Source organism: Ahaetulla prasina, chromosome 6 (assembly GCF_028640845.1).
Source record: "Ahaetulla prasina isolate Xishuangbanna chromosome 6, ASM2864084v1, whole genome shotgun sequence".
NCBI classification, from domain to species: Eukaryota; Metazoa; Chordata; class Lepidosauria; order Squamata; family Colubridae; genus Ahaetulla; species Ahaetulla prasina.
The window spans coordinates 86,123,054-86,147,567 of NC_080544.1; the positions used below are offsets into that span (position 1 = coordinate 86,123,054).

General features: G+C 37.2%; 1 protein-coding gene across 1 annotated transcript in view; it reads right to left on the reverse strand.

The window, feature by feature from the left end:
- VEPH1 (ventricular zone expressed PH domain containing 1) overlaps positions 1–24,514 on the reverse strand; it is a 140,091-nt gene that overhangs the window by 14,285 nt on the left and 101,292 nt on the right. The window contains exons 9-10 of the mRNA XM_058189142.1: positions 19,377–19,511; positions 7,350–7,467 (exon numbers count right to left, since the gene is read on the reverse strand). Coding sequence (XP_058045125.1) covers positions 7,350–7,467; positions 19,377–19,511 — 253 coding nt within the window. The remainder of the gene's footprint in view (positions 1–7,349; positions 7,468–19,376; positions 19,512–24,514) is intronic.

A 24,514-nucleotide genomic window follows, 5' to 3' on the forward strand; every position in this document is an offset into this window, starting at 1 on the left:
ATATAAGCATATAAATGAGTATGAGTTGTAGTAACTATATTAATTGGATATAACGAAGGAAAACAATAGGACAGGAACAGTAGGCACGTTTGTGCTCTTATGCATGCCCCTTACAGACCTCTTAGGAATGGGGTGAGGTCAATGATAGATAGTTTTTGGTTGAAGCTTTTGAGATTTTGTGAAGAGACCAGAGTCAGGTAGTGTATTCCAAGCATTAACAACTCTGTTACTGAAGCCATATTTTCTGCAATCAAGATTGGAGCGGTTAACATTAAGCTTAAATCTATTGTGTGCTCGTGTATTGTTGTAATTGAACTGAAGTAGTCTTTGACAGGAAGGACATTGTAATAGATGATTCTATGAGTTAAACTCAGGTCATGTCGAAGGCGGCGTAGTTCTAAATTTTTACTAAATTATTAAATTTTGTAGTTGTTGACAATTTTAATTCTTTTCTTCACTTAGTGGTTATCTGGACTTTTGTAGTTGAGATCTGATAGCTCTAATTTGTACAGGAAGAAAATTATAGAGAACAGGGAATATCTTTCTGACCATCTTAAAATACCTTTTGTATCGTCTCCAAAATGTAGGAGACATTGAGCAAGGAGCCCAGCATTTCAAAAGGTGCCTGAAGAAATAATCAAGGAAACAGAATGTCCTGAAACATTTTTTAATCAGCTCTATAATTCTTGACACCATTCCCATAAAGCCTCCAGCTTCACAATTTCACTGAACCAATTCTTTCCCTTCAAGCTTTTGTAAATTAGGTAGAATAGATTCAGTGGATTTATTGGAAGGTAGAACTAGCATTAATGAAAGCAATATCAGTTCTTGGCTGCCTGTGCTTTGATCCCATGACAGATATAACCATAAGGCTATTTCAGAAAATAGACTTGCAGGAAACTCTACATGACTCATGCATTGCTGTCTACACAACAAAATGGATGAAAGATGGAAAAGAAATCCATTATCCCTGCAAATACATTCTGCAGTTATTATAGTGATTATTGACTCTGCTCTCTTGGAGCCATCATTCCTTTCTTTAGGCCTGATTGTAAGATAAAGATAAAATCTCCTTCAAGTTCATCCTGGCTCTTGTACTGTAGCTATGTCCATGTAGTTTTCTTGGCAACAATATAGAAAGAGCTTCCTTTTGCTGCCTTCTGCTATTTTTTTTTAATTTTATTTCCCAGAACAGGTTATAGCCATAACATTTCTGCATGGTCTTCCATCCAAACACTAACTCCATCCAACTTTCCTTTGCTTCTTGAAATCAATCAGTGTTGTCACATCATGGCATGTGCTTGATTTGAACTTGCTGCAAATTACAGCATTCTGTACGATGAGATTATGGAGTCCTTAATGCTCTCTGAGCTTGGTGACAGATGTTTACAGATGTTTCCTTACCTGACTAACTTAGAGAGCACTCCACAGTTCAACACTGAGCTACATATACCCTCTTCTAATGATAATATTACATGGGAAGAGATTTAAAGAAAAGCGCTGGAATAAAAAGTTGCTGTTTAAAATATTATAAATCATGGCTGGGCAGCCCACTGTTCAAAGTTACTTCAGTCCTGGAAAACATGTTTTGTAGTTAAAAAAAAAGCAGTAAAGATTTCTTTGAATGAATCTTGGCCTTGCTCATTACCCAGACATATCCATGCAGAGTTCTTGGCAAAAATATGGAAGCATTTTGTCATCCTTCATCCAGGATGACCTTTTTCACTGCTCAATCTAGAGCACTGATGGGCATGCACTCCCACACCCATAATGCAATGCCCTCCATGTGCCCTGCCCCCTGCATATGCACGTACGCTCCCACTCTCCTCCTGCCCCCCGCTCATGCACGTGACGCCCATGGCCCGTTTTAGACCTGGCAGGTTTCCCTGAAGTCTCCTGGAACCAAAAATGGGCTGTGGGTGGGGCGCTCTCCCCTGCGGCCCATTTTGGCATGGGGGGCATACTGTTCCCTCCCCTGTGCTCCCCCCACATGTGCATGTGACCCCCTTTCCCATGCATGCATGCATCTCCCGCATGTGCCCTGCCCCCGTGCCAGAGACTCAAAAATCAGCTGTCTGGTGGGAGGCACACATGCATGTGCCGTGGAGCTGATCTGGGTGATGTCTCACGTGCCTGCAGAGAGGGCTCCACATGCCACCTGTGGCACACGTGCCATAGGTCTGCCATCAGGGATCTAGAGCATGGCCTTGATGTTTCTGGTGGACTTCCCTCTTGGTCTGAATCTGCTTACATTTTTTTTAGGTCTCTTCTGTTGCCCACAAGCCCAACTTTGGATTGAACTGTATAATTAATTTAGATCACATAGTTTTCACTTATTTACAGTATGTTTATTAAGCCACTATATATTGATGGGTCCTTGGTGCACTCTGAGCTTGGTTGTTTCCTTGCAGATGTTTCATTACCCAACTAGGCAACATCATCAGTGTTAATCTAACACTGATGATGTTACCTAGTTTGAGTAATGAAACATCTGCCAGAAAATAACAAAGCTCAGAGAACCAAGGAACCCTCATTTCAATCCTGAACTACAATATTCTCCTTCATCGGTACCACTATATATTATAGGTTTAGGTAAAGAAAATACTGAAATGTAAATTTTTGCCAGTTTCAACCCAAACTCACATTAGAAAGAAATTACATTATCAGATTTTCTAAAAGTATTTCATGGTCAACTATAGAGTTTTTTCCAAAGCATTCATTAGGAAACCCTAATTAATTCTTTAAGTAGTAATAGGGACAAGCGAAAATGTAAGGATGGGAGAAAAAGCAGAGAAGACACAGCTATCTTGTTAATCCTTATAAATAATAGGAAATCTGTGTTTCTGATTGAGGAAAAGGATATAAAAGGAATATGAATGGAATGTGTTTATAATGCATAAATGAGTAAGTATGGTTTCAGGCCTGGAAGCCATCTTTTGCATTGGGCCTTCAGGCCTGTCACATTTATTGCTGTGGGAAACTGGGAGGAGGGAAGGTAAGGAGCCAGGGTGATATATAGTCATAATAACATTCCTTTCTCAGAGAGTCAAGGATATCTTGCCCTGCACCTGGAGGGGTGTGACTGGGAGGCATCTCCAATTGGGATGGTGCTTGCTTGGACCATGTGATGGACATGTGGGTGCTGGGCAGGGACTTGGACTTTCTGTTGGGTGGGGGAAACCTGGAAGCTTTCAGATTTGGGTTTTCCCAGATGAGCCAATATGACATCTCTAATAAAATTAAACTTTGAGGAACTTCAAATCTTGGAGTCTTCTTTTGTTGGGGGTGTTACTTGGAACCCTATGGTATGAATGAATCTATATGGTATGAATGGAATTGTATGTGTACATGGCATTCACGTATGTCCAAATTTTGTCTTCAGGGTATCTCACGATTAAAATGATGAAACAGGATATAAGGTTCTAGTGGTGTGTGTGTGTGTGTGTGTGTGTGTGTGTGTTTTTAAAAAAACTTTTTAAAAATAGATATGAAAAGAAACTATAACAAAAAATGGAATCTCATGTTCTCTCCTTCTTATCCCTGCTCTAATGTCCATAGTAAAAGATACATAACTAAATAGATAAGCTATTTTTAAACAGATATTACATAGCATTTTTGTATTTATGAGAATGAGATATATATTATAAACAAATAAAAGATATGCTGGTGGTGTAAGTTGAATAATAAACTATTAGCTGAAGATCAAAGTCCTATCAGGCCCTTTCAGATGGCTAGGAATAATGGGAACTGTAGTACAACATATCCAGAAAGACTCATGTTGATGAATATATATGATCTCTAAAATATATTTTGAGGACTGTAGTGGCCTGCAAAAAAAATGCTCTCCATATGGCAGATGACTATTAGAAAATAAATCTATTTCATTTTTGACTATGACAGCAGGAAATGAGCAAAGAAAGCCCCTGATATAGTCTGTTTTCTTATGTCAAACATTTGATTCAGTATGTTCTACATTAGAGTGTTTTTGCTCTCTCTATCTCTTATTGGTTACTTTTAAATAACAGAGAGAGACAGGAATTGATAAAACCATATACATTTAGATCTCTTAAATGGCTTTTTAGCTGAACTTTGTTCCTAAGAACTAACAAAAGCAGCTACCACATGTTCTTTAGGAAATTCATGATGTTGAGAACCCACTGAGAAGTTAAGAGTCAAGATCTGCAAAAGCAATATTCAGATTTTTATATACAATCAATATATTTAGATATTTAAACTGCAGAAAAAAGAATATGTTGCTTATCAATGACCATCCTTCTCTATTTATTTGCACTTGCCTCCATCTGACCATTCAGGGGTGGGCTGCTGGGGGTTCGCAGGGGATCGGGAGAACCTCTAACTAAGATTCTGTGCAGTTTGGAAAACCCCCAAATCCCATTCCTGGGTGGCCCTGCCCACTCCGCCCTGCCCCTCCCAGGAGTTCCCATGTGGCCCATTTTGGATGCAGGTAAGTGCAGGGCGCACGCAGAAGCTCGGGAAGGGTGAAAAATGGGTCTACTGGAAGTTCGGGAAGGCCTTCAGAGGGACTCCAGACCTGGGGAGGCCATTTTTGCCCTCCTGGAAACTCAAGGAAAGCCTCTGGAGCCCAAGGAGGGCAAAAACAGCCACCCCGCTGTGGTGCAGGAGGCCAACTAAACCACGGCCATCCATGGCCATGCCCACCCAGCAACTGGGCAGAGAACCCCTTGCTAAAATTTTTGAAGCCTACCCCTGTGGCTATTCCTGTATCTTCATAGTTACCATCATACTATCTATGGCTGAATAGTTCTTATGGGCATGCATCCATGAAACCAAGATATCCCAAGAATAATTACCTGCACAGAGATGATTTTTCTGATCACATCTGAAGAATCATAGTGACCAAGAAGCAGTTGATCAATTACCAATAGAAGAGAATAATTTTAACTCAGGGTTGAACTGCTTCTCTCTGATTTTGATGGTTTTCTTGCAGATGTTTCATTACCAACATCATCAGCGCTAAAAGTGAGTGGGGTTTACTCTTATTTTTATAAACTAGTGGCTGGGCCTGTCAGTGTTTGTGGAAGTATTCCTTTATTCCAAACCACACTGCCCTCTAGCATTGTTGACGTTACTTAGTTTGGTAATGAAACATCCACAAGAAAACCATCAGCATCAGAGAGCACCAAAGACTTCACAGTTAGTATTTCCTATGAGCATGTACAAAGCATACTATGTTGCTTCCATGGGCTGCCAAAAGCGATTAGCTACAGAACATTTAAAAAAAGCCGGTGCAGTTGAATGGAAACCTAAATTTATAACGCATAGAAACAACAGGGGACATAAATAAAATTGGTGTAAATGTGAATATTGTAGTCAGTTATGTCAACAAACATTTCACTGATCAATGAAGCAGAATTTAATTAAGCATGTAGGACCAATGCATACCAGCTTTCTACTGCTTTCTACATGTATTTTTAGCTATTAGTTCTACTCTGGGTAAAATAACAGCAGAAAAATAAACTATAAAGGAATAAAAAAAATCTGTAAGCGTACATAAATTTAGAATTGGGATGTACCATGTAGAATTGTGAGGGGCAGAGGGATGAGAAATAGAAGGAAACAGATTGAAAGTGAATTTCATTGTGCAGACTCTTAAGAGCTTTTAGTATACATCTTGAAGAAAGAGCATTAGGATTAAAATATGCCATAATATTATGATGTTTGAACTTGTATTACATGTTTCAGAACAAAAGAATAACATCACTACTTTTACTGTAACTCTTATTAGCTTCTTATTAATCTTATTCATATCAAAAATACATTTTTCCGGTTGGGGTGGTTATGATTTCAGTTTTAATTTACTTTGTTTAGGCATTGCAAAAAACAACACTTTAACCAAATAATAACTCAGTCTAGATAATACTCTTAAACAGATGTGCTACTGGGGGAAAATGAATAAATTTGCCTTTGGAAATGTCATAGAATCAATTCTGAAGCAAAACTGAGCCAGTTGAAATACAATAAAAAGCACTTCATGGGTACAAGGCTGTATGATGTTTGTGGGATTTTTAAAAAGTTTTCATCTCTGTATAATAGCCGACAGTCAGCATTAAAAAGTTGTCCAAACTCCTTAATTGCCAGCTGTTTCCATCCTGCTGAATAACTTCAATGGCTTCACATCTTCAGATAGCAAGTCATTTTAACTGGCAACTGTTTTACTTCTCATAACTCCATCTGTCCAAAACAGTGAATTGTTTCCAGCACAAATATACTGGTCCCAAAGAATAATTAGTACAATTCCATTATATTGAGGTCTACCCAGAAGACACAGAAATTGACAAGGAAACTAATAGCTTAAAAAAACCACAGAGTGGGCAAAAAATGCTTGATTTGCTCAGCAAAATTTTATTAAGTTTATGTAAACAATATGCTAACTATCAATGTTCAAAAAGTAAAACAGCAGCATCAAGAATGTTAAAATAAACACGTCTTACATGTTTATTTAAAGGACAGTACCAGGGGCATTTATTGCATTTCCTCCAATGTGGTAGAATTGCCTCAGCCATCAAATTTGTCAGTTATGGAATCTCAAATTTTAGATTCGATGTTTGAATGTGGCAATTATATTTTCACACTCTGTAAATCCTGAATTCTCATAATTACATTAGTATTTAATACAGAATTCTATTGTGTATTTAACACCATGACAAAACTTTTCTCTATTTATTACAATAATATTCTCCAGCCTAATCTATTCTTAAGAAACTTTTTAAAAGTGGTTTTAAAGGCCACCTAACCCTAACCCTTTATTTGATCTGTAAAATAACAAAACTTGTCAATAATTGAAATCTGCCCTATGGAAATGGCCAAACTCCACTATTGAAATCACAGGTAAACATGCAACTTTAGAAGTGATCTGGCAGACTGCGAATATTAAGAGACTGTCCAAAAATATTTCATTTTAAAAGTCACATTTAACTTAATTTGTTCTTCCTTTTTTTCTGATGATAATAATGGCCTAACCTTGCTTAGGTCAAGTTACAGCCAAGTTTTCCAAACAATTCAAAGGAATAGAATAGAATAGAACAGAATTAGAATAGAATAGAATAGAATAGAATAGAATAGAATAGAATAGAATAGAATAGAAGAGTTGGAAGGGACCTTGGAGGTCTTCTAGTCCAACCCCCTGCTCAGGCAGGAAACTCTATACCATTTCAGACAAAATGGTAAACCTTAACTACTATACCGAGAGGCTCTCACTGTTAATAACATGATTGCATAATTCAGATATTTTATGCAGAACACCCTTTATTAAATTCTGAATCTGTATTATTTATATCACTCAGTTCTTCTGCTGAAAAGTCTCTTACCTGTTGCCTTGTCAGGATTGTTACACATGAAACACTGCCAAGCCCCCACTTCTTCATTGTAACTGAATAAATCAAAGAACCTCACTTCTTCCAGGTGTAATTGTACATGGTCCAGATCCTAAGCAAGTTCAAAAAAAAAATTGGGGACGATAAGAATGGATTTTACTGTCATGGAACTGATTGCCTGCATTAGTAAGGCAAAATCCCTTATAGTGATTGGAATGTGAACTAAACATTTAGAAGCACTGGATTCATCCTTTCATCTCTATATACTGATGAAACTCTTCTGGGTGATGTTTTGCAAACATCTTTAGTTTTAGCTAAAAATTAAACATACTGTACAATAAGATACTTTTATAATGAGATATAATATAAGCTTTGCACTAACTGAGAATTTTGGCAGGTATTTTCTACTGTTTCAGGCAAGAGTTTTTTGTCCCAGACTCTATATGCAATTTTTCATCCAATTGTACATATGTACCATTTGTATGGAAGCAAAGTCCACTCCACCACTAGTGAGGTTTGTGTCCCAAAAGGCATTCTCTGGGCTTTTTTTTTTTTTTTTACATTTATATCCCGCCCTTCTCCGAAGACTCAGGGTGGCTTACAGTGTGTAAGGCAATAGTCTCATTCTATTTGTATATTTACAAAGTCAACTTATTGCCCCCCCAACAATCTGGGTCCTCATTTTACCTACCTTATAAAGGATGGAAGGCTGAGTCAACCTTGGGCCTGGTGGGGCTTGAACCTGCAGTAATTGCAGGCAGCTGTGTTTAATAACAGGCTTCTTACAGCCTGAGCCACACCATGGCCCTTTGTGATTTTTTTTTCCTAATTCACCCTCTCTATTGCATTTTCTTAATGGACAAGTGCTATTATTATTTGAGATGCATGAGGGGGAGTAAAGGAACTATCATTCAGTATTCCAAAGCACACGAGGACCGGACAAGAAATAATGAGTGGAAACCAATCAAAGAGAGAAGCAGCCTGGAATTAAGGAGAAACTTCTTAACAGTGAGGACAATTAACCAATGGGAATAGCTTGCCTTCAGAAGTTGTGGGTGCTTCATCACTGGAGGTTTTTAAGAAAAGACTGGACAGTCACTTGTTTGAAATGGTACAGGGTCTCCTGCTTGAGCAGGGGGTTGGGCTAAGACTTCCAAGGTCTTTTCCAGCTCTGTTCTGTTCTGTTCTGTTCTGCTCTGCTCTGCTCTATTCTATGAATTTGTAGGTAAGGCAAGAACTTCTGTGATCAGAGACGTCTGCAGAATTGGAGGCTTTCATTAAAAGGATAGAAACAGTATCAAGCATCATGCAAGTTCTGCCCTTTTGGTATTTGTGTGCAAGCTGGGTGCAAAAGGGCAGAAATACATTGTGACAGCGTAATGTGTCATATTGAGTAGGATGTGGCATGAACATGTAACCATGCAATCTTAATTATGGTAGGAAAATGAAAAACATCATGGCTTTCCTCTGCTTCTAAGTAGCAAACAATATCTCCGTGGTAATGGTAATCTTTGATAGCTGGTATCTGCTGGATACTGCTGGGTTTCAAGATTAGAGACTGCGGTCCAGATAACAGATGTTCTGATGATTGACTGGCAGTTGTGGCTGACATCCTATGTTACCCTGAGGATACAGACACAGGTGAAATTCAGCCGTTTCTCATCGGTTCACCCAAGCCAAATTGCTTAGGCAGTTCGGAGAACCGGTTAAAAATAAAGTGCAAGAGAGGTTGTTGTCTAGACCACAGTCACTAAATCCTGAAGCCCCAACACTATCCAAAGACTCCCATACTAAAAAAAAAAGCATACCAAAAAGTGATCCCTCTTTAATAACCAATGTGATTCTGAAACCATCATGAAAACACAGAGATAGGCACAATGATGGCAAGATGTGTTAGTAAGTTAAGGCTTTGTCTCCCTGTTTAGATTCTTCACATATCCAAAGTAACATGAAATCACAGCACTTATTTTTAAGTGATTATGGCACAAGGTTCAGCTAAACAACAACAGTTCAGCTAAACAACAACAACAACAACAATAATAAACATCAACAAATTGCAGCTTCCTGCAATAACACCAGCAGAACTGCAAAAAACTACTTGGAACATCGTATATCTTAAGAAGGTACTTGGTTGATACCTAGGATGCTGGCAGCAACCCGTATCAACCATTAGCACCAGTCAATGGTATTTGTGATGTATTTTTGAATGTTCAGTTGATTGAGTTTCATGTTTAATGAATAAAGTAAACAATAATAATAATAATAATAATAATAATAATAATAATAATAATAATAATAAAAGAAGCAGATGAAACCATTGATCACATACTGAGCTGTTGTAAGACAATACTCAGACTGACTACAAACAACGTCACAACACAGTTGCTCAAATGGTCCACTGGAACTTGTGTCACAATTACCATCTGCCTGTAGCAAAGAACTGTGGGATTATAAATAGAATAGAATAGAATAGAATAGAATAGAATAGAATAGAATAGAATAGAATAGAATTTTTTATTGGCCAAGTGTGATTGGACACACAAAGAATTTGTCTTGGGGCATATGCTCTCAGTGTACATAAAAGAAAAGATACCTTCATCAAGGTAGCCTGAACAAGTGATTGAAAATGAGCATGCAAAACTACTGTGGGATTTCCGAATACAGACTGATAAAGTTTTGGAACACAATACCCTGGATAGCACGATTGTGGAAAAGAAAAAAGTGTGGATAGTTGACATTGCTATACCTGGTGACAGCAGAATCAACGAGAAATAACTTGAAAAAGTCAGCAGATATCAGGATTTGAGAATCGAATTGCAGAGACTCTGGCATAAACCAGTGCAGGTGGTTCCAGTGGTACTCAACACACTGGGAGCTGTGCCTAAAGACCTAGGCAAGCACTTAAAAGCAATTGGTACTGACAAGATAACCATTAGTCAACTGCAGAAGGCCACCTTACTGGGATCTGCTCGCATAATGCGCCAATACATCACACAGTCCTAAACGCTTGGGAAGTGTTCGACTAGTGTTCAACTAGTGATCTGTGATACGAAATCCACAGTGATACGAAATTATCTCGTTTGCTGTGTATACTGTCATTTTGTGTAAATAAATAAATTAATAATAATAATAATAATAATAATAATAATAATAATAATAATAATAATAATAATAATAATAATAATAATAACCAAAAAAAAAAAAACCCAAGCAGCCTTCCCCCAGCAAATCTTTCTTAGAGAGATTCTCCTCCTACATCAGTCTAAAATGTTAATTGCGGAGAAACTATCATAAAAGCCTAGAGAAATTTGTTGCATTAATAGAATAAGAATACTGAAGAATACTATGGCATCATAACGGTGTGAATATCTGTACATGTTAACTGCTTTCCAATTCATTTCTAATTAAAAAGATAAAACATAAACCACCTGCAAATTATTGAGTGCAATTGTAGAAGCTGTAAAAAAGAGAGAAGAAAAATCATGTTCTCATCAACGTATTGGAATCTGGACTTATGTGGTTTGTAATGGTAATACCCCACTAGAGCGATCCCAGCTCAGGGAGTACATTGTGGCAATCAACACTAAAATAAGGCCATCCATTATTTTTCCTTTATGATCCAGCCATTATCTTGTTGAAGAAAAGGCTGCTGTTCCAGTCTTGATAACAGCAATAGGAACTGTAAAGAAAGGATGATTTTCAACCATCCTATCCAGAAATCCTGTTTCCAGATCATTTATACATTTCTTTATACATTTATACATCCATCCACTGCATGGATCTATGTTGAGGTGGAAGCACCATAGTTTTTCTCTCTCTATTTGGATGAAGAAGATTCTGTCCTCTTCCAAGCAGAAAAAGTCTTGAAACGCTATATAATTCCAATTGTAATTAGTCCTCTCCATGATTCTATGAAGACAATTCCACCCTTAATCATCGCATGTTTGCTTGTGCATGTAGATATTGTCCCTCATTTGACAATGTCTGCAGATCTTGGAAGCAAAGTCAATATCCAGCTTTGTTCTCTAATAAAGACTTCACTATATTTTTGTGGAAAGCTCCTATTCTCTTGTTCACAGAAGCTTTCTCTTTCTTTTTGTTTTGCATGTCCTTTTAAGATGTCCTATAATGAACTCTGTATAAGGGATGCAGTGGCTTGTTGATTGAAAGGTTGGCAGTTCAGTGGTTCAAATCCCTAGTGCTACGTAACGGGGTGAGCTCCTGTTACTTGTCCCAGCTTCTGCAACCTAGCAGTTCAAAAGCACGTAAAAAATGCAAGTAGAAAAATAGGGACCTCTTTTGGTGGGAAGGTAACAGTGTTCTGTGCTCCTTTGGCGTTTAGTCATGCCGGCCACATGACCACAGAGACGTCTTTGGACAGCGCTGGCTCTTCGGCTTTGAAATGGAGATGAGCACCGCCCCCTAGAGTAGGGAACAACTAGCACATATGTGCGAGGGAAACCTTTACTTTTATAATGAACTGTGGAACTGTTCTACTGAAGAAAAAAAAATTCCTGCTGAATTCTAAACGTGAATGATAAAAGTAGCTGCCCTACATCTCACGGTAAGTAAAAGATGATTATTTGTTAGCTTTTATGGATCTCTAAAAGTATAGGAATGAGTAATTTCTCCCTGACAAGCAGCATTATAAGCCAATACAAAGGATTTTGCAATGAATTGAGAAAATGTTGCAATGTTCTTTTTAAAAAGGAACATAGCTGCCGTCCTTTGATAATATTCATTAACCAATTGACTGGAAATCTGTAAGGATATAAATACATCTGGAAACATTTATTCACTAACGAATTTGAATTACACTATAAAAATATTTTCTGTGACATGTACATAACTGAAAATTAGAATACAACCCTCTGTGCAAATGTATTTAAAAACAGTCATACAGGCTGATTTGATTGATATTCATGGATTTGATCATATACAGCAGTCAATAATAAGTACATTCTTAAATATTGAAATAATTTATACATATTTGCTAATGGGTTAAATTTATAAGTATACCAGTGGAAGGTAAACACACTGGGTTTTAGCACTAGTTTAACAATTAGCATTAATAGTTTAATATTAAAATATTAATAACTCACAATTATATGGACAATGTTCAACTGTGTGTATGTATTTAGAAGGAAATCCCATTAAATTCAGTGGAACTTAAGGAAGCCTTCACAGGATTGCACTGAAGGAACACACCTTTTTATGATGATTACAGATTTTGCCTATGAGTAACTCAGAGATAACAGATAAAATAGAATAACAGAGTTGAAAGGGACCTTGGAGGTCTTCTAGTCCAGCACCCTGTTCAAGGGGTTGAACCTGGATGGTTCTGCCAATTTAATTTGCATTTAATAGCTCATCTTACAACAGAATGTTGGATTCTGATATTTGATAGATAAGTGCATCAATTTTGCAATGAGAAGCTCATGATCTGAGCCACAGTCAGCTCCTGGTCTTGTTTTTACTGACTGTATAGAGCTTCTCCATCTTTGGCTGCAGAGCACATAGTCAATCTGATTTCTGTGTTGACTTTCTGATGATGTCCATGCATGGAGTCGTCTTTTAGGTTGTTTGAAAAGAGTGTTTGCTATGACCATCGTATTCTCTTGACAAAATTCTATCAGCCTGTGCCCTACTTCATTTCGTACTGCAAGGCCAAACTTGCCTGTTATTCCGGTAATCTTTTGGCTTCCTACTTTAGCATTCCAATCTCCCATGATGATAAGGGCATCATTTTTCGGTGTTAATTCTATAAGGTACTGCAAGGGCTTCATAGAGGTCAATTTCATCCTCTTCAGCACCAGTGTTTGGCGCATAAACTTGGATTACTGTGATATTGATTGGTTTGCCTTGGATTCGAACTGAGATAATTCTGTCATTTTGGAGATTGTATCCCGGTATTGCTTTTCCTACTCTTTTATTGATTATGAAGGCTACCCCATTTCTTCTGAGGGATTCTTGCCCGCAGTAGTATACCTGATGGTCATCTGAATTAAATTCACCCATTCCTGTTCTCTGATTCCTAAGATGTCGATGTTCAATCTCTTGTTTGACCACATCTAGCTTGCCTTGATTCATGGATCTTACATTCCAGGTTCCTATTGAGAAAAAATCTTTACAGCATTGGACTTTCCTTTCACCACCAGATGCATCCACAGCTGAGCGTCCTTTCGGCTTTGGTCCAGTCGCTTCACTCTTTCTGGCACTACTAGTACTAGCCCTCTGCTCTTCCCCAGTAGCATATTGGACACCTTCTGACCTGAGGGGCTCATCTTCTGGTGTTATATCTTTTTTCCTTTTGGTACTGTCCATGGGGTTTTCATGGCAAAGATACTGGAGTGGGTTGCCATTTCCTTCTCCAGTGGATGATGTTTTGTCAGAACTCTCTGCTATGACCTGTCCGTCTTGGGTGGCCCTGCACAGCATAGCTCATAGCTTCATTGAGCTACGCAAGCCCCTTCACCACGACAAGGCAGTAATCCATGAAGAGGAAGAAATTATAAAATGTTGGTGAATAAGCTGTCGAGATTTTGAGGCTAATTTTGTATGCCTACTTCTGGAGTGAACAATAAGTTTACTTAAAAGTAGGCTCCCCAATACAAATGGTTAGGAGCATGGAACATGGTTGAGCTTGTTTCTTTTTTCATCTTCTCCAGTGTGTCTGCTTTATCTCTGTCCAATGCCTCCCTTCTCTCCTGTCTCAGTCTCATCTCCAAATCTGCCCATTTCCTTTCCATGCAAGCAAATCTTAATTGATCTTAACCCCAAGCCCACCACTTCCCCTTCCATTCCTTTGCATTTGGTAAGGCTGGAGGTAGAGAACCAGTACCTGAATTTCAGCAGAGCAGCTGGGCCTTGCAGCTGGCATGCCAGGAAGAAGTGGTGGTGGTGGGCATCCTCTCACAGATGCACCATACCCTTGACCTGGATCTGCACAGGGACTACCTGGCGTGCCACATTTGCTCCATGGCTTGGCTGATGGAGCGCACACCTTGGCTGATGGGCTGATGGGACTTCATGCTCTGGTTCACTGCAGTCTCGAGGACTTCTAACTTGAGAAGGTTCAAACTCAAAGCAAGGCAAGGCCTGCTGCAATTCACTTGTCCCTCTCTTGGATTATCCCACATTGAATTGTCCTGCGGCAAGTTGACCCATATTGAGTTGATCACAGCAAGTTGGTTAGGGTGAGTCAGCTGCGGTAAGTTATCCCATTCCACATCTATTGCTAGATATTGAACTACATTGCAAAATTCTGGAAAGTGTATGTTTGGTTAAGCATCTACATGCTGGGTATTTTTTGTGTATCTGTCAGAATCAAAACTGGTAGATTCACCTAAAAATTGTGAAGGAATCATTTTTTTTTTCTGTTCCTGCACAGAAGATATGCAAGTGGACACTCTAGCACAGTAATTCACCATCTTGGCAGCTTGAAGATATGTGGCCTTCAACTCCCAGAATTCCCCAGCCAACATGCTTGCTGTGGAATTCTGGGGGTTGAAATCCACATATCTTCAACTTGCCAAGGCTGATAGACACTGCTCTAGCATATAAGAGTGACTACATGTAAATGCCTGACAGCAATTTCTACTAAAGCACAATACAATATAATCAAATATATTCATGGTCTCCAGCAAAGGCTGACATTTATCCAGGTTGAGGAAACCATGCCAGATAGTGAAGGATAAGGGTTTCCTATTCCCTACCTCCTCAGTAATTATGGCAAATGTTTAAAAGAGCTATTTCAATCAATTAGGGGAAAAAGGAAATATTTAAAACACTCTTTAAAATAATTCCCAGTGAAGAGTTTTTAGTCATGTTCAGAATGCCAGGCATTTTAAAATTATTTGACTGATATAAAACATCTGGCTCTTTCTGATTAAGTGTAGCAGAATGACATAGTTGACGTGCTTTATTATGTTAAAATTGGCCAGCTGTAAATTAAAACAACACCCCACCTCACCCCAATCAGATTTATTTAGCTTTTCCTTGCTGTTCATCAATTTACCTCTTCACGTTCACTTTTCTGTTAGAAGTATTTTCTCAGGGAAAATTGTTTAAGCTAGATCTTTGACTGCAAAGGGATATTCTTGTCTTGAAACCAGTGGAGTCCAGATTTATGTCGCAGGGCAGTTTAACTGGCCTGCTGCCAAAGGAGGCTATATGGCCTGTTAAAATGTGTTTACATCAGCAATTGAGTCTAATATGTTTCCAGCTTTACAAAGGAAGCAAAAATAATGTGGTATGGAATAACTTCATACTCACAGCAATAATAGTTACATGTAGATTGAAAATGTCAGACTAGTTCTATGCTTGCCCTCATGCTTGCAATGCTTGCAGTCAAGCATGCCGATGGAATTCATATCTGAAGATCATATCAGATCTTGTTGGATATAATCCAGATGTGTTGCCATAGAGCTGAAAGTAAAATTGCAATTCTTCTCTTCATCATGCTGGGACTCAGCAGAATAGTTATCATAGGTTTTTTTTATTTAATTTTGTCATAACAGTATACATAAACATTGTCATAAGTAAAAAACATATCATGAAAATATATATATATATATATATATATATATATATATATATATATATATATATATATATATATATATGTAGGTCTTTGGTTATTCGGGTTTTCTCCCGTGTAAAATTGGAAGTGTCTTGGCGACGTTTGATGAAGTCTCATGCGTCATCTTCAGGCTTCAGCCGTGCTTCCAGAAGCACGCTGAAGCCTGAAGATGACGCATGAGACTTCATCAAACGCCGCCAAGACACTTCCAATTTTACGCAGAAAACCCAATAACCAAAGACCTACATACAAACACCCGTGAAAACCTCAGAAAACATATATATATATATATATATATATATATATATATATATATATATATATATATATATATATATATATATATATATATATATGTAAAGAATATGCATTAGCTATATTAATTAGATATAATAAAGGGAACAATAGGACAGGAATGGTAGGCACTTTTGTGCTCTTATGCACGCCCCTTATAGTCCTCTTAGGAATGGGGTGAGGTCAATAGTAGACAGTTTTTGGTTGAAGATTTTGGGATTTTGAGTAGAGACTATGGAGTCAGGTAATGAGTTCCAAGCATTAACAACTCTGTTGCAGAAGTCATATTTTCTGCAATCAAGTTTTATGAGTTGTATGCACAAACAACCAATGCCAGATAGAGTCCCTTAATTTTACAATTAAATAAGTTTAAATGCACAATCAGAGACTTACTTTCTTGGAAGTGAGTGCAATATTTCCAGACTGAGTTTGTAGCCTTCCTTCTAGAACCTCACCTAATGCTACCAAGCAGAAAAAAATCTCGTGGCTACTCCACCATTGTCTCATCTATTTCTTTTTCTTTCTTGGTAAGAAAATAAGAGAAGTAGTAGAAAATGACGATTATATATAGGCAAAGATTATGTGTGGAAATCTGGAAAATTCTGTGAACCAGGTGCATATGAGAACAGGAATGATGATAGACCTTTCACATTATAATTGTATATACTAAAATAGTATCAATAAAGGACAGTATTTGTAGCTCAGGATTGAAATGAGGGGCCTTGGTGCTCTCTGAGCTTGGTTGTTTTCTTGCAGATGTTTCATTATCCTAACTAGGTAACATAATCAGTGCTAGTAAAGAATGGGGTTTGCTTTTAGTTTATTATTTTAGTGGCTTGCCCTGTCAGTGTTGGTCTTAGAGATTCTTTGATGGGCTGTTTACTGTTGGCTTGTTTGGCAGTTCCTTGATTGGGGTATTGTTTATTTAATTGTTGGTCTGATGTTAATCTTGGAGTTAATCTATACTCATCTGGGTGTTGATTGCTGGTGAGAAGGTATTTTGGTTTTTAGATTCCCTTTTTGGCTTGTTGATGGTCTCTTTTGCACAATAGATAGTTGTTACTTATGTCTATGTATCTATTGATGGCCAATTTATCAGAGTGCCAGGCTTCCAGAAATTCTCTAGCATTTTTGCAAGATGGGTGGCAAACAAATAAAACCAAGGAGCCTTTAAAAAGTATTCGATGAGGGGTCGCGATGGGTCGGACATGACTTTGCAATTTATAACAACAAAAACCTTTGGTAATCAAAGCAGGAAATGATAACATTCCTTGATGAAGAGTCATCACTTGGGGTTTTCTACGTGACTGAAGCAGCATTTTTCTAGTCTAAAAGTTTTCTAGATTTTTTTTTTAAGCAACACATCACTGAAGGATTGAGAAAGAATTTCTCATTGCTTGGTTTCAATTATGCAATTTGAAGTTAGGGTTGCAATTGCAAATATATATTTTTCTTGTTATAAAAAAGAAAAATTGTAGGCAGTCAAGGCTTACCTCAAATATGTTTTTGTTTTAAACAGATTCCATGCTGGAGATTCAATTGAACCCAATTAAAGATTAATAGATTTGACCAGAAATTCTTCGCTGACTTTGAAACAGTATTATTTACAATCTTTGAAAATGCAATTGCTTTGAAACAGTAATCTTTTCAAAGGGCAAAGGTTGATACGACAGAGCCTGCGCAAATAATTACTCTTCTGGAGTCCTTGCCATAACCCACAACTATGTGACTTTGCAAAAGGGAACTAAACAATTCATTATGATAGTTTCTCTGCTATTTGAAATGAGTTTCCTCCTTTCTCTTTGTAAATAAGAAAAAAGCTTATTTGCATTTTCCGTTCATATATCAACAGCATGTGGAAGAGATTAGTGAGAAAACTCAGACATTTCTACAAACAGATGGCATAAATAGAAACGTTGCAAAGATCCAAACCTGAATTCCTGTGTATTGCTTTGCCACTGTCCTTTAGTCATGAAAGACAATGAATGTTACCTATGGCAGATTGGTAGGATTTTGATAGACAGTATATTTTTGAATAACAATTGCTGAAGATCTATAATGGGAGAAGGAAATTAGCACTTCCTGAAGATATCTGGCAGATGGTTTCTGATTTCATAAGGAAGATGGTTCCCAATTTCATCCAACAGACTATTCTTAAAAGAATTTGAAGAATTATAGGAATAGGTCAGTCTGCTTCAACTTTGGATCCAACCTAGAATTAAGGAGACATTTCCTGATAATGAGAATTAATCAGTAGAACGGCTTTCCTCCAGAAGCGGTGGGTGTTCCATTGGTGGAGAAGAGATTTGACAGCTGTTTATCTGAAATGGTACATAGGGTCTCCTGCTTGAAAAGACCTCCACAGTCCTTCTGTTATATTTTAGTGCTGTCATATAGCAATCACATGTAGAAATGCTGCATTATGGGGAAAAATTAAAGGATATTGTTCTTTTGTTCCTGACCTTCAGAAACAAAATATTTTATTAATACAGTGAAATTTCTAACCCATCTCAGCAAGTAGAAATTGACTGCCCTTGTGTGGGCTGGGCTACTAAGCAGTGTTATTTAGGACTAGGAATTGGGTGGGAGACCACAAGGGAATTTCAGGGCTGTAAGCCAGACTGGGCAATAGAAAAAAAGGCAACAGAAAGCAGTCCAAACTGTAGCCGAGAAACAGTATGATTTTTGTCAGGATAACACAAGAATTGACCAGAAGAAGATTTCTTTATGCTTACTAATTGAACATAGAGTGAGATACAACAATGTATATAAAAGAAAGGGATTAAAAAGATATTGGAGATCACAACAAACTTAAAACTCTGGAGGCCAGAGCAATCAAAACCTTACTAACCAGAAAGTACAATATTATAAATTATTCATATAATTGGCCAGCCATGTATGATTATCATACATATAACAAAGATGAATCAGATGGAGGTAATCCTCTGTAACCATTTTCCATCATTTTTCATTTGAAGACTTCATATATCAAACAAGAAACATCACCTTCAAAATTCCAACTTTGAGAATTTAACTGCTTTCATCTATATGCAGATTCAGAGACATGGTCTTGATTTTTCTTGCAGTAAATAAAGACAACACATACAAACCCCGCCCCTTTGAAGGATCATAAGGAAAAAAAATACCTTCTTATGTGGAAATGTAGATTGCACCATTGCAGTTTCAAAACTATGTGTTCCCTTAAGCTGGGTTTTTTCCCACAAGGTCTTCAGGACTTGCAAATAATTATTCTGCATAGACAATGGTTCTGGGAACAAGCTCTAGTGGACAAAAAGAAAAACAGTACTGATTGAAAAGAATATTTGTACCTCAGGATTTAATTGTGGGTGCATCTCTAGATGAAATTGGGCATTACAAGAAAACATTTTTTGCAACTGAGAATTAAATGAGCGTTCTAAAAATATTGGGAAAATTTAAGAAATATGCTACAGATTAGCATTAGGTAGAGTAGCCATGAAGGCCTTGGAAATAATATTAAAATGCTGTGATGATGCACAACCCCAGAACTGTGCAAGATATGGAATTTCCAAAGACACTCTGTGAAAGTGAAAGTTGGGCTTTGAAAAAACAGGATAGGAAATGTATTCATGTTTTTTTTAATTGTAATGTTGGAGTGGACACCTAAGAACTCCAAAGTCCCTTCGAACTCTGTTATTCTATTATACACCATGGCCATCCAAGAAAACTAACAAAAGTATCATCAAACAAATCAACTCAGAGTTGTCACTCAAGGCACAAATGACCAGGCTAAAACTTTGGACATAGCTGTCTGGATAGGTTTGGAAGGGGTCTAATGTTGGGAAAGTGGAAGGAGAGAAAAAGAGGTTGACCAGCAGAAAGGTGGATAGATTCAGTTACTTTACTGATGAGTGCTCCTTTATAAGATCTGAAAGGCCAGATTAGGGAAAGATCATTATGGAGCAAATCTATCTACAGTATATGGTCACTAAGAGTCAACAAGTTGATGGCACACAATCAATAACCACTTGACAAACAATGATTTGGACCTGATATTTTTAAACTAACTAACTAACTAACTAACTAACTAACTAACTAACTAACTAACTAACTAATTCTATCTATCTATCTATCTATCTATCTATCTATCTATCTATCTATCTATCTATCTATCTATCTATCTATCTATCTATCTATCTATCTATCTATCTAGCTATCTATCTAGCTATCTATCTAGCTATCTAGCTATCTATCTATATTCGGGTCTTTTCCCGTGTAAGGTTGAGAGTATCTTGGTGACGTTTCGATGAGGTCTCACTCATCATCTTCAGGCTGGTGCTTTCGGCTTCGTACTTGTGCGAGCAAAGCGTGGTCGGAGCTGCCGTCTCTTAATAAATACTGGTGGGGAGGTGGGGAGTGTTGCTGTGAGCGGGTTGATTGGCTGTGTGGTTGCATCTTGATTGGTAGATGGAGTGGGTGTTTGCAGATTAGTCATCTGTTTCATAGCATCCTGTGTGGGTGTGGTCCTAGACTTTTGTGTTGTAACGACCTGGTTAATGGGCTGTGTGGAAACATCCTGAGTTCTGGAAATGTGACCTCCTGTAGTGGTAATGGGCTTCCTGCAACACTCCCCACCTCCCCACCAGTATTTATAGAGAGACGGCAGCTCCGACCACACTTTGCTCTCACAAGCATGAAGCTGAAAGCACCAGCCTGAAGATGATGAGTGAGACCTTGTTGAAACATCGCCAAGGTAATCTCAACCTTAAACAGGAACAGACCCGAATATGCCAAGACCTACATACCTATACCCGTGAAAACCTATGAATATATATATATAGAGAGAGAGATATTGCTCACAGTAGCTATGTTCAGAGTACTGAGGACAATATTTGGAGTGAGTGTGAAAGAATATCCGGAAAGTTGTTCTCAAATGAAGCTGGTACTGTTTTGCTTCAATGGTGGCAGAGCTTCTTTGGGAGCTTATGTAATTATTGTAATTAGATATTTGGCTGAATGGCTTACATTAGAACAAAACAATCAACATACTTTTGATGTTTAAATGAATATAAGGATTTTCATTAATTTGACAAAACCATCTGAGCATTAGTGCAAGATAATGCAAATCGTGGCGTAATTGTGGTCAGGCAATTTTATAGGCTGTGTTTATAAAATATCTTATTAATGCTATAAGCAGTTTTTCAGCAAAACTCAACCTAAGCATCTATCATAGCATAACACATTGATTCATCTATAAATTAAAATCTAATTCTTAGAGCCACAACCAAATGGATTCAACACAATTTTCTCTTTCCTATTTTTGTTAAACACAAACTTATGGTTAAATGGTATCTACAAATATCTACATAGAATCTCCATAGGCAGTATTTACAAAGATTTGAAACTATTAAAATGATCAAAGAGAAGGGTTTGGGACTGACTCCCTTCTTTCAAATTACAGCAGTCTCAGAGGAAAAAAAATCACTTATATCCAGCTGAAATATTATGCTTGACATTAGAAAACAATATTATTTTACTTTTCCTGGTTTACTTCCAATTATGTATTTTCAAATTAAATTGATCAACAATATAAGCTGGCACAGAGGATTTCCAGTTGACATCGCAATGCTATCGGACGTGAAAAGCGGGGCTCCGCAAACTCTCAACGAATTCCTTCATTGGAAGGCCCCATAAGGGGCTAAAGTCACCCTGTGGGGTGCCCTGCAGTTCGTGGAGAGCAACAGATCTCCTGCTTGATCCAGGGCTAATTCCCTCTCATCTGATGGCGAAGAGAAAAGGCAGCCATTATGGCTGCTGTGAAGCTGGGGCAGCCAAATAAACAAGACTGTGCTGGAGCGGTGTGGATGAACAGTGAGTGGAACTGGGTTAGGTGACTTTTTTTTAACCTGAAACCTACCCTAAAGAGAATAAACTCTGGAAAAGGGACTTGAAGAGTTTGTTTAAGCGACAAACAATTACAGAGAGAAAAATTATAGACCCGAAAGAAAAGAAAAAGCTAATAAGAAAAGAGCGCAAAACCTTTAAAAACATAGAAAGATTGGATTTCTAATTTTTATTGGCAATAAGTCATTTTAAAATGCTGGAATTACTTGTCAGAATTTTGATTATTTGTTTGAATAAATACAAATGGAACTTGTTAGAATCTATGCAATGCTGAAGTTAAATGGAAGGCACCATCTGCTGGTGAATGGAATACATTATATTCCTACAACCCTGAGAAAAATACTGATAAGACAGAAGAGAAAGTGGAAATAACACCTGGAGAACTGCTGTGCTATCTATTGCTTTATACTTATCTATTCCATGACTACTGGAACTCTAATGTTGAAAATACGGAAAACATCTAAGTAAAGTGTCTTTTAAATATCAGGAGTTATGACTGAACTTATAGTGGGGACTTGAGGAGACATTTGGAAATTTTCCTGGATTACCTAAAAAGAACTAAATTGACTAATTGTGGGACATAAAGAACCATATTACTGTATTTCCAGAGGAGCAATATCAGAACTGAGTAAATGGTTTCCAGATTGACTTTCTGAGGGCAAAAATAATTGAGACTGTAAGGCAGTGATAAAACATTGACAGACTACTGAGCAATATTTGGACTTATCAAAAAAGAAGGCAAGATATTTCAGCAGGGGGAAATAAGTGTGTTGCAAAAAGAATTGGTGGTGATGTTTCAAAGCATTCATGATACTATGAAAGGAATCACAGGGAGATAATGGACTTAATGAATAACATAAATGGGAAGTTAGAAAGTGCTCACAAGGGAAAATGAATAATGATCAAAAAGGCCAGGAAATAGAGAAGACAATGGAGATGCAGTGGAAAAGACAGAACTAAATAAACAAACAAAACAAGAAGATAAGAGGGAGAAGGTAATAAAAACTTATGAAGTAATTCAGGGAAAATACATGCTAAAAGACCAAAAAATGATACTAGATAAACAGAAAGATATATTTGAAAAGAAAATAGAGAGTTGGGTGGATCCTCTGGAGGTTTGGCAACAAAAGATAGTAGAGATGGAAGAAATACTTAAACAGGAAAGATGAAGAAGAGAAGAGAAGACACAAGGGAGGAATTTGGGAGGCAAGTCAAAAAATGAATAAGAATTGAAATATTAAAACGGGCAAAAGTTGATAGATAGAGGAAATGTTTTGTAACACAAGATTGGCTTTACTAGGAGCTAGAATAGAGGCAGACACAAGAAATAGGGGGAATATTATTATGCATATTTTAATATGATATATTAAAGTAATAGCTAGATATAAAGATTAGATGTTGAAAGATGATGATATTATGTATGTTCTAGTGATACTCTTATTGTTATTAGAATGGGGGATTAAACATGATTAAATAATGAAGGCTTATATAAGAATATTATTATAATTACATAAGTATGACTTAAACAAATAATATTAATACTATTACTAATTGTATTCAAATGAATGATACCCAGATGCCTCATGGTTTATGTATTTATATTGATATATAGTCAATAAATAAACAAACAAACAAACAAACAAACAAACAAAGCAATATAAACTGATACATGTTTGTTAATAGGTAAAGTTCATTGTATTCAGAAATGTCCACTCCTAGTGCTAGCAGTATAGTTGACATACTGCTCAACTATATGGAAATTAACAGCATCTTAATTTAACTGCCAGTCCATAATAAAATGATGTATTTACAGAATAATGAAAATAATGACATTTCTAATATGAAATAATGAAAATTTCTAACATAAATGTTGGTTTGCCTAGACACTAGGATTCTATAGAATGATCAGCAAGTGAAAGCATAACAGTAGTCAGAGCAAAGAATCATTTGATGCACGGACAGAGGCTTCCTCATGAACTAAGGAGAGAAGGAGAATTACATTTTTAAAAATGAAAATTATTATAGCATTCCCCAGTTCCCAGAATTTCCACACAGCTCCATCAGCAGAAGGGGAAGCTCATTAAAAGGGAACAATTATGGAATGGAGTAACTGCTAGTGGCTGAATGCAAATAAATATTCTCTTTACATCTAATTAAGTTTAATTTACTACCATACATATTATTACCAGCAGAGACCAAAAAATAATCAGGCTTACACACCAGCAAATTTGGAACACAGTGTGAGTTTAGTGAAAATGTTGAGGGGGAGTGGGGCAATAAGATTGACCCAACAGTGTGATTATAATATCAAACCATATTAATGAGTATTGGAACTCATCACAGGAAAGTGACTCTCCCATACTGTGAATGGGACCTGAAGCTACTGTCAAAACCTATTCTC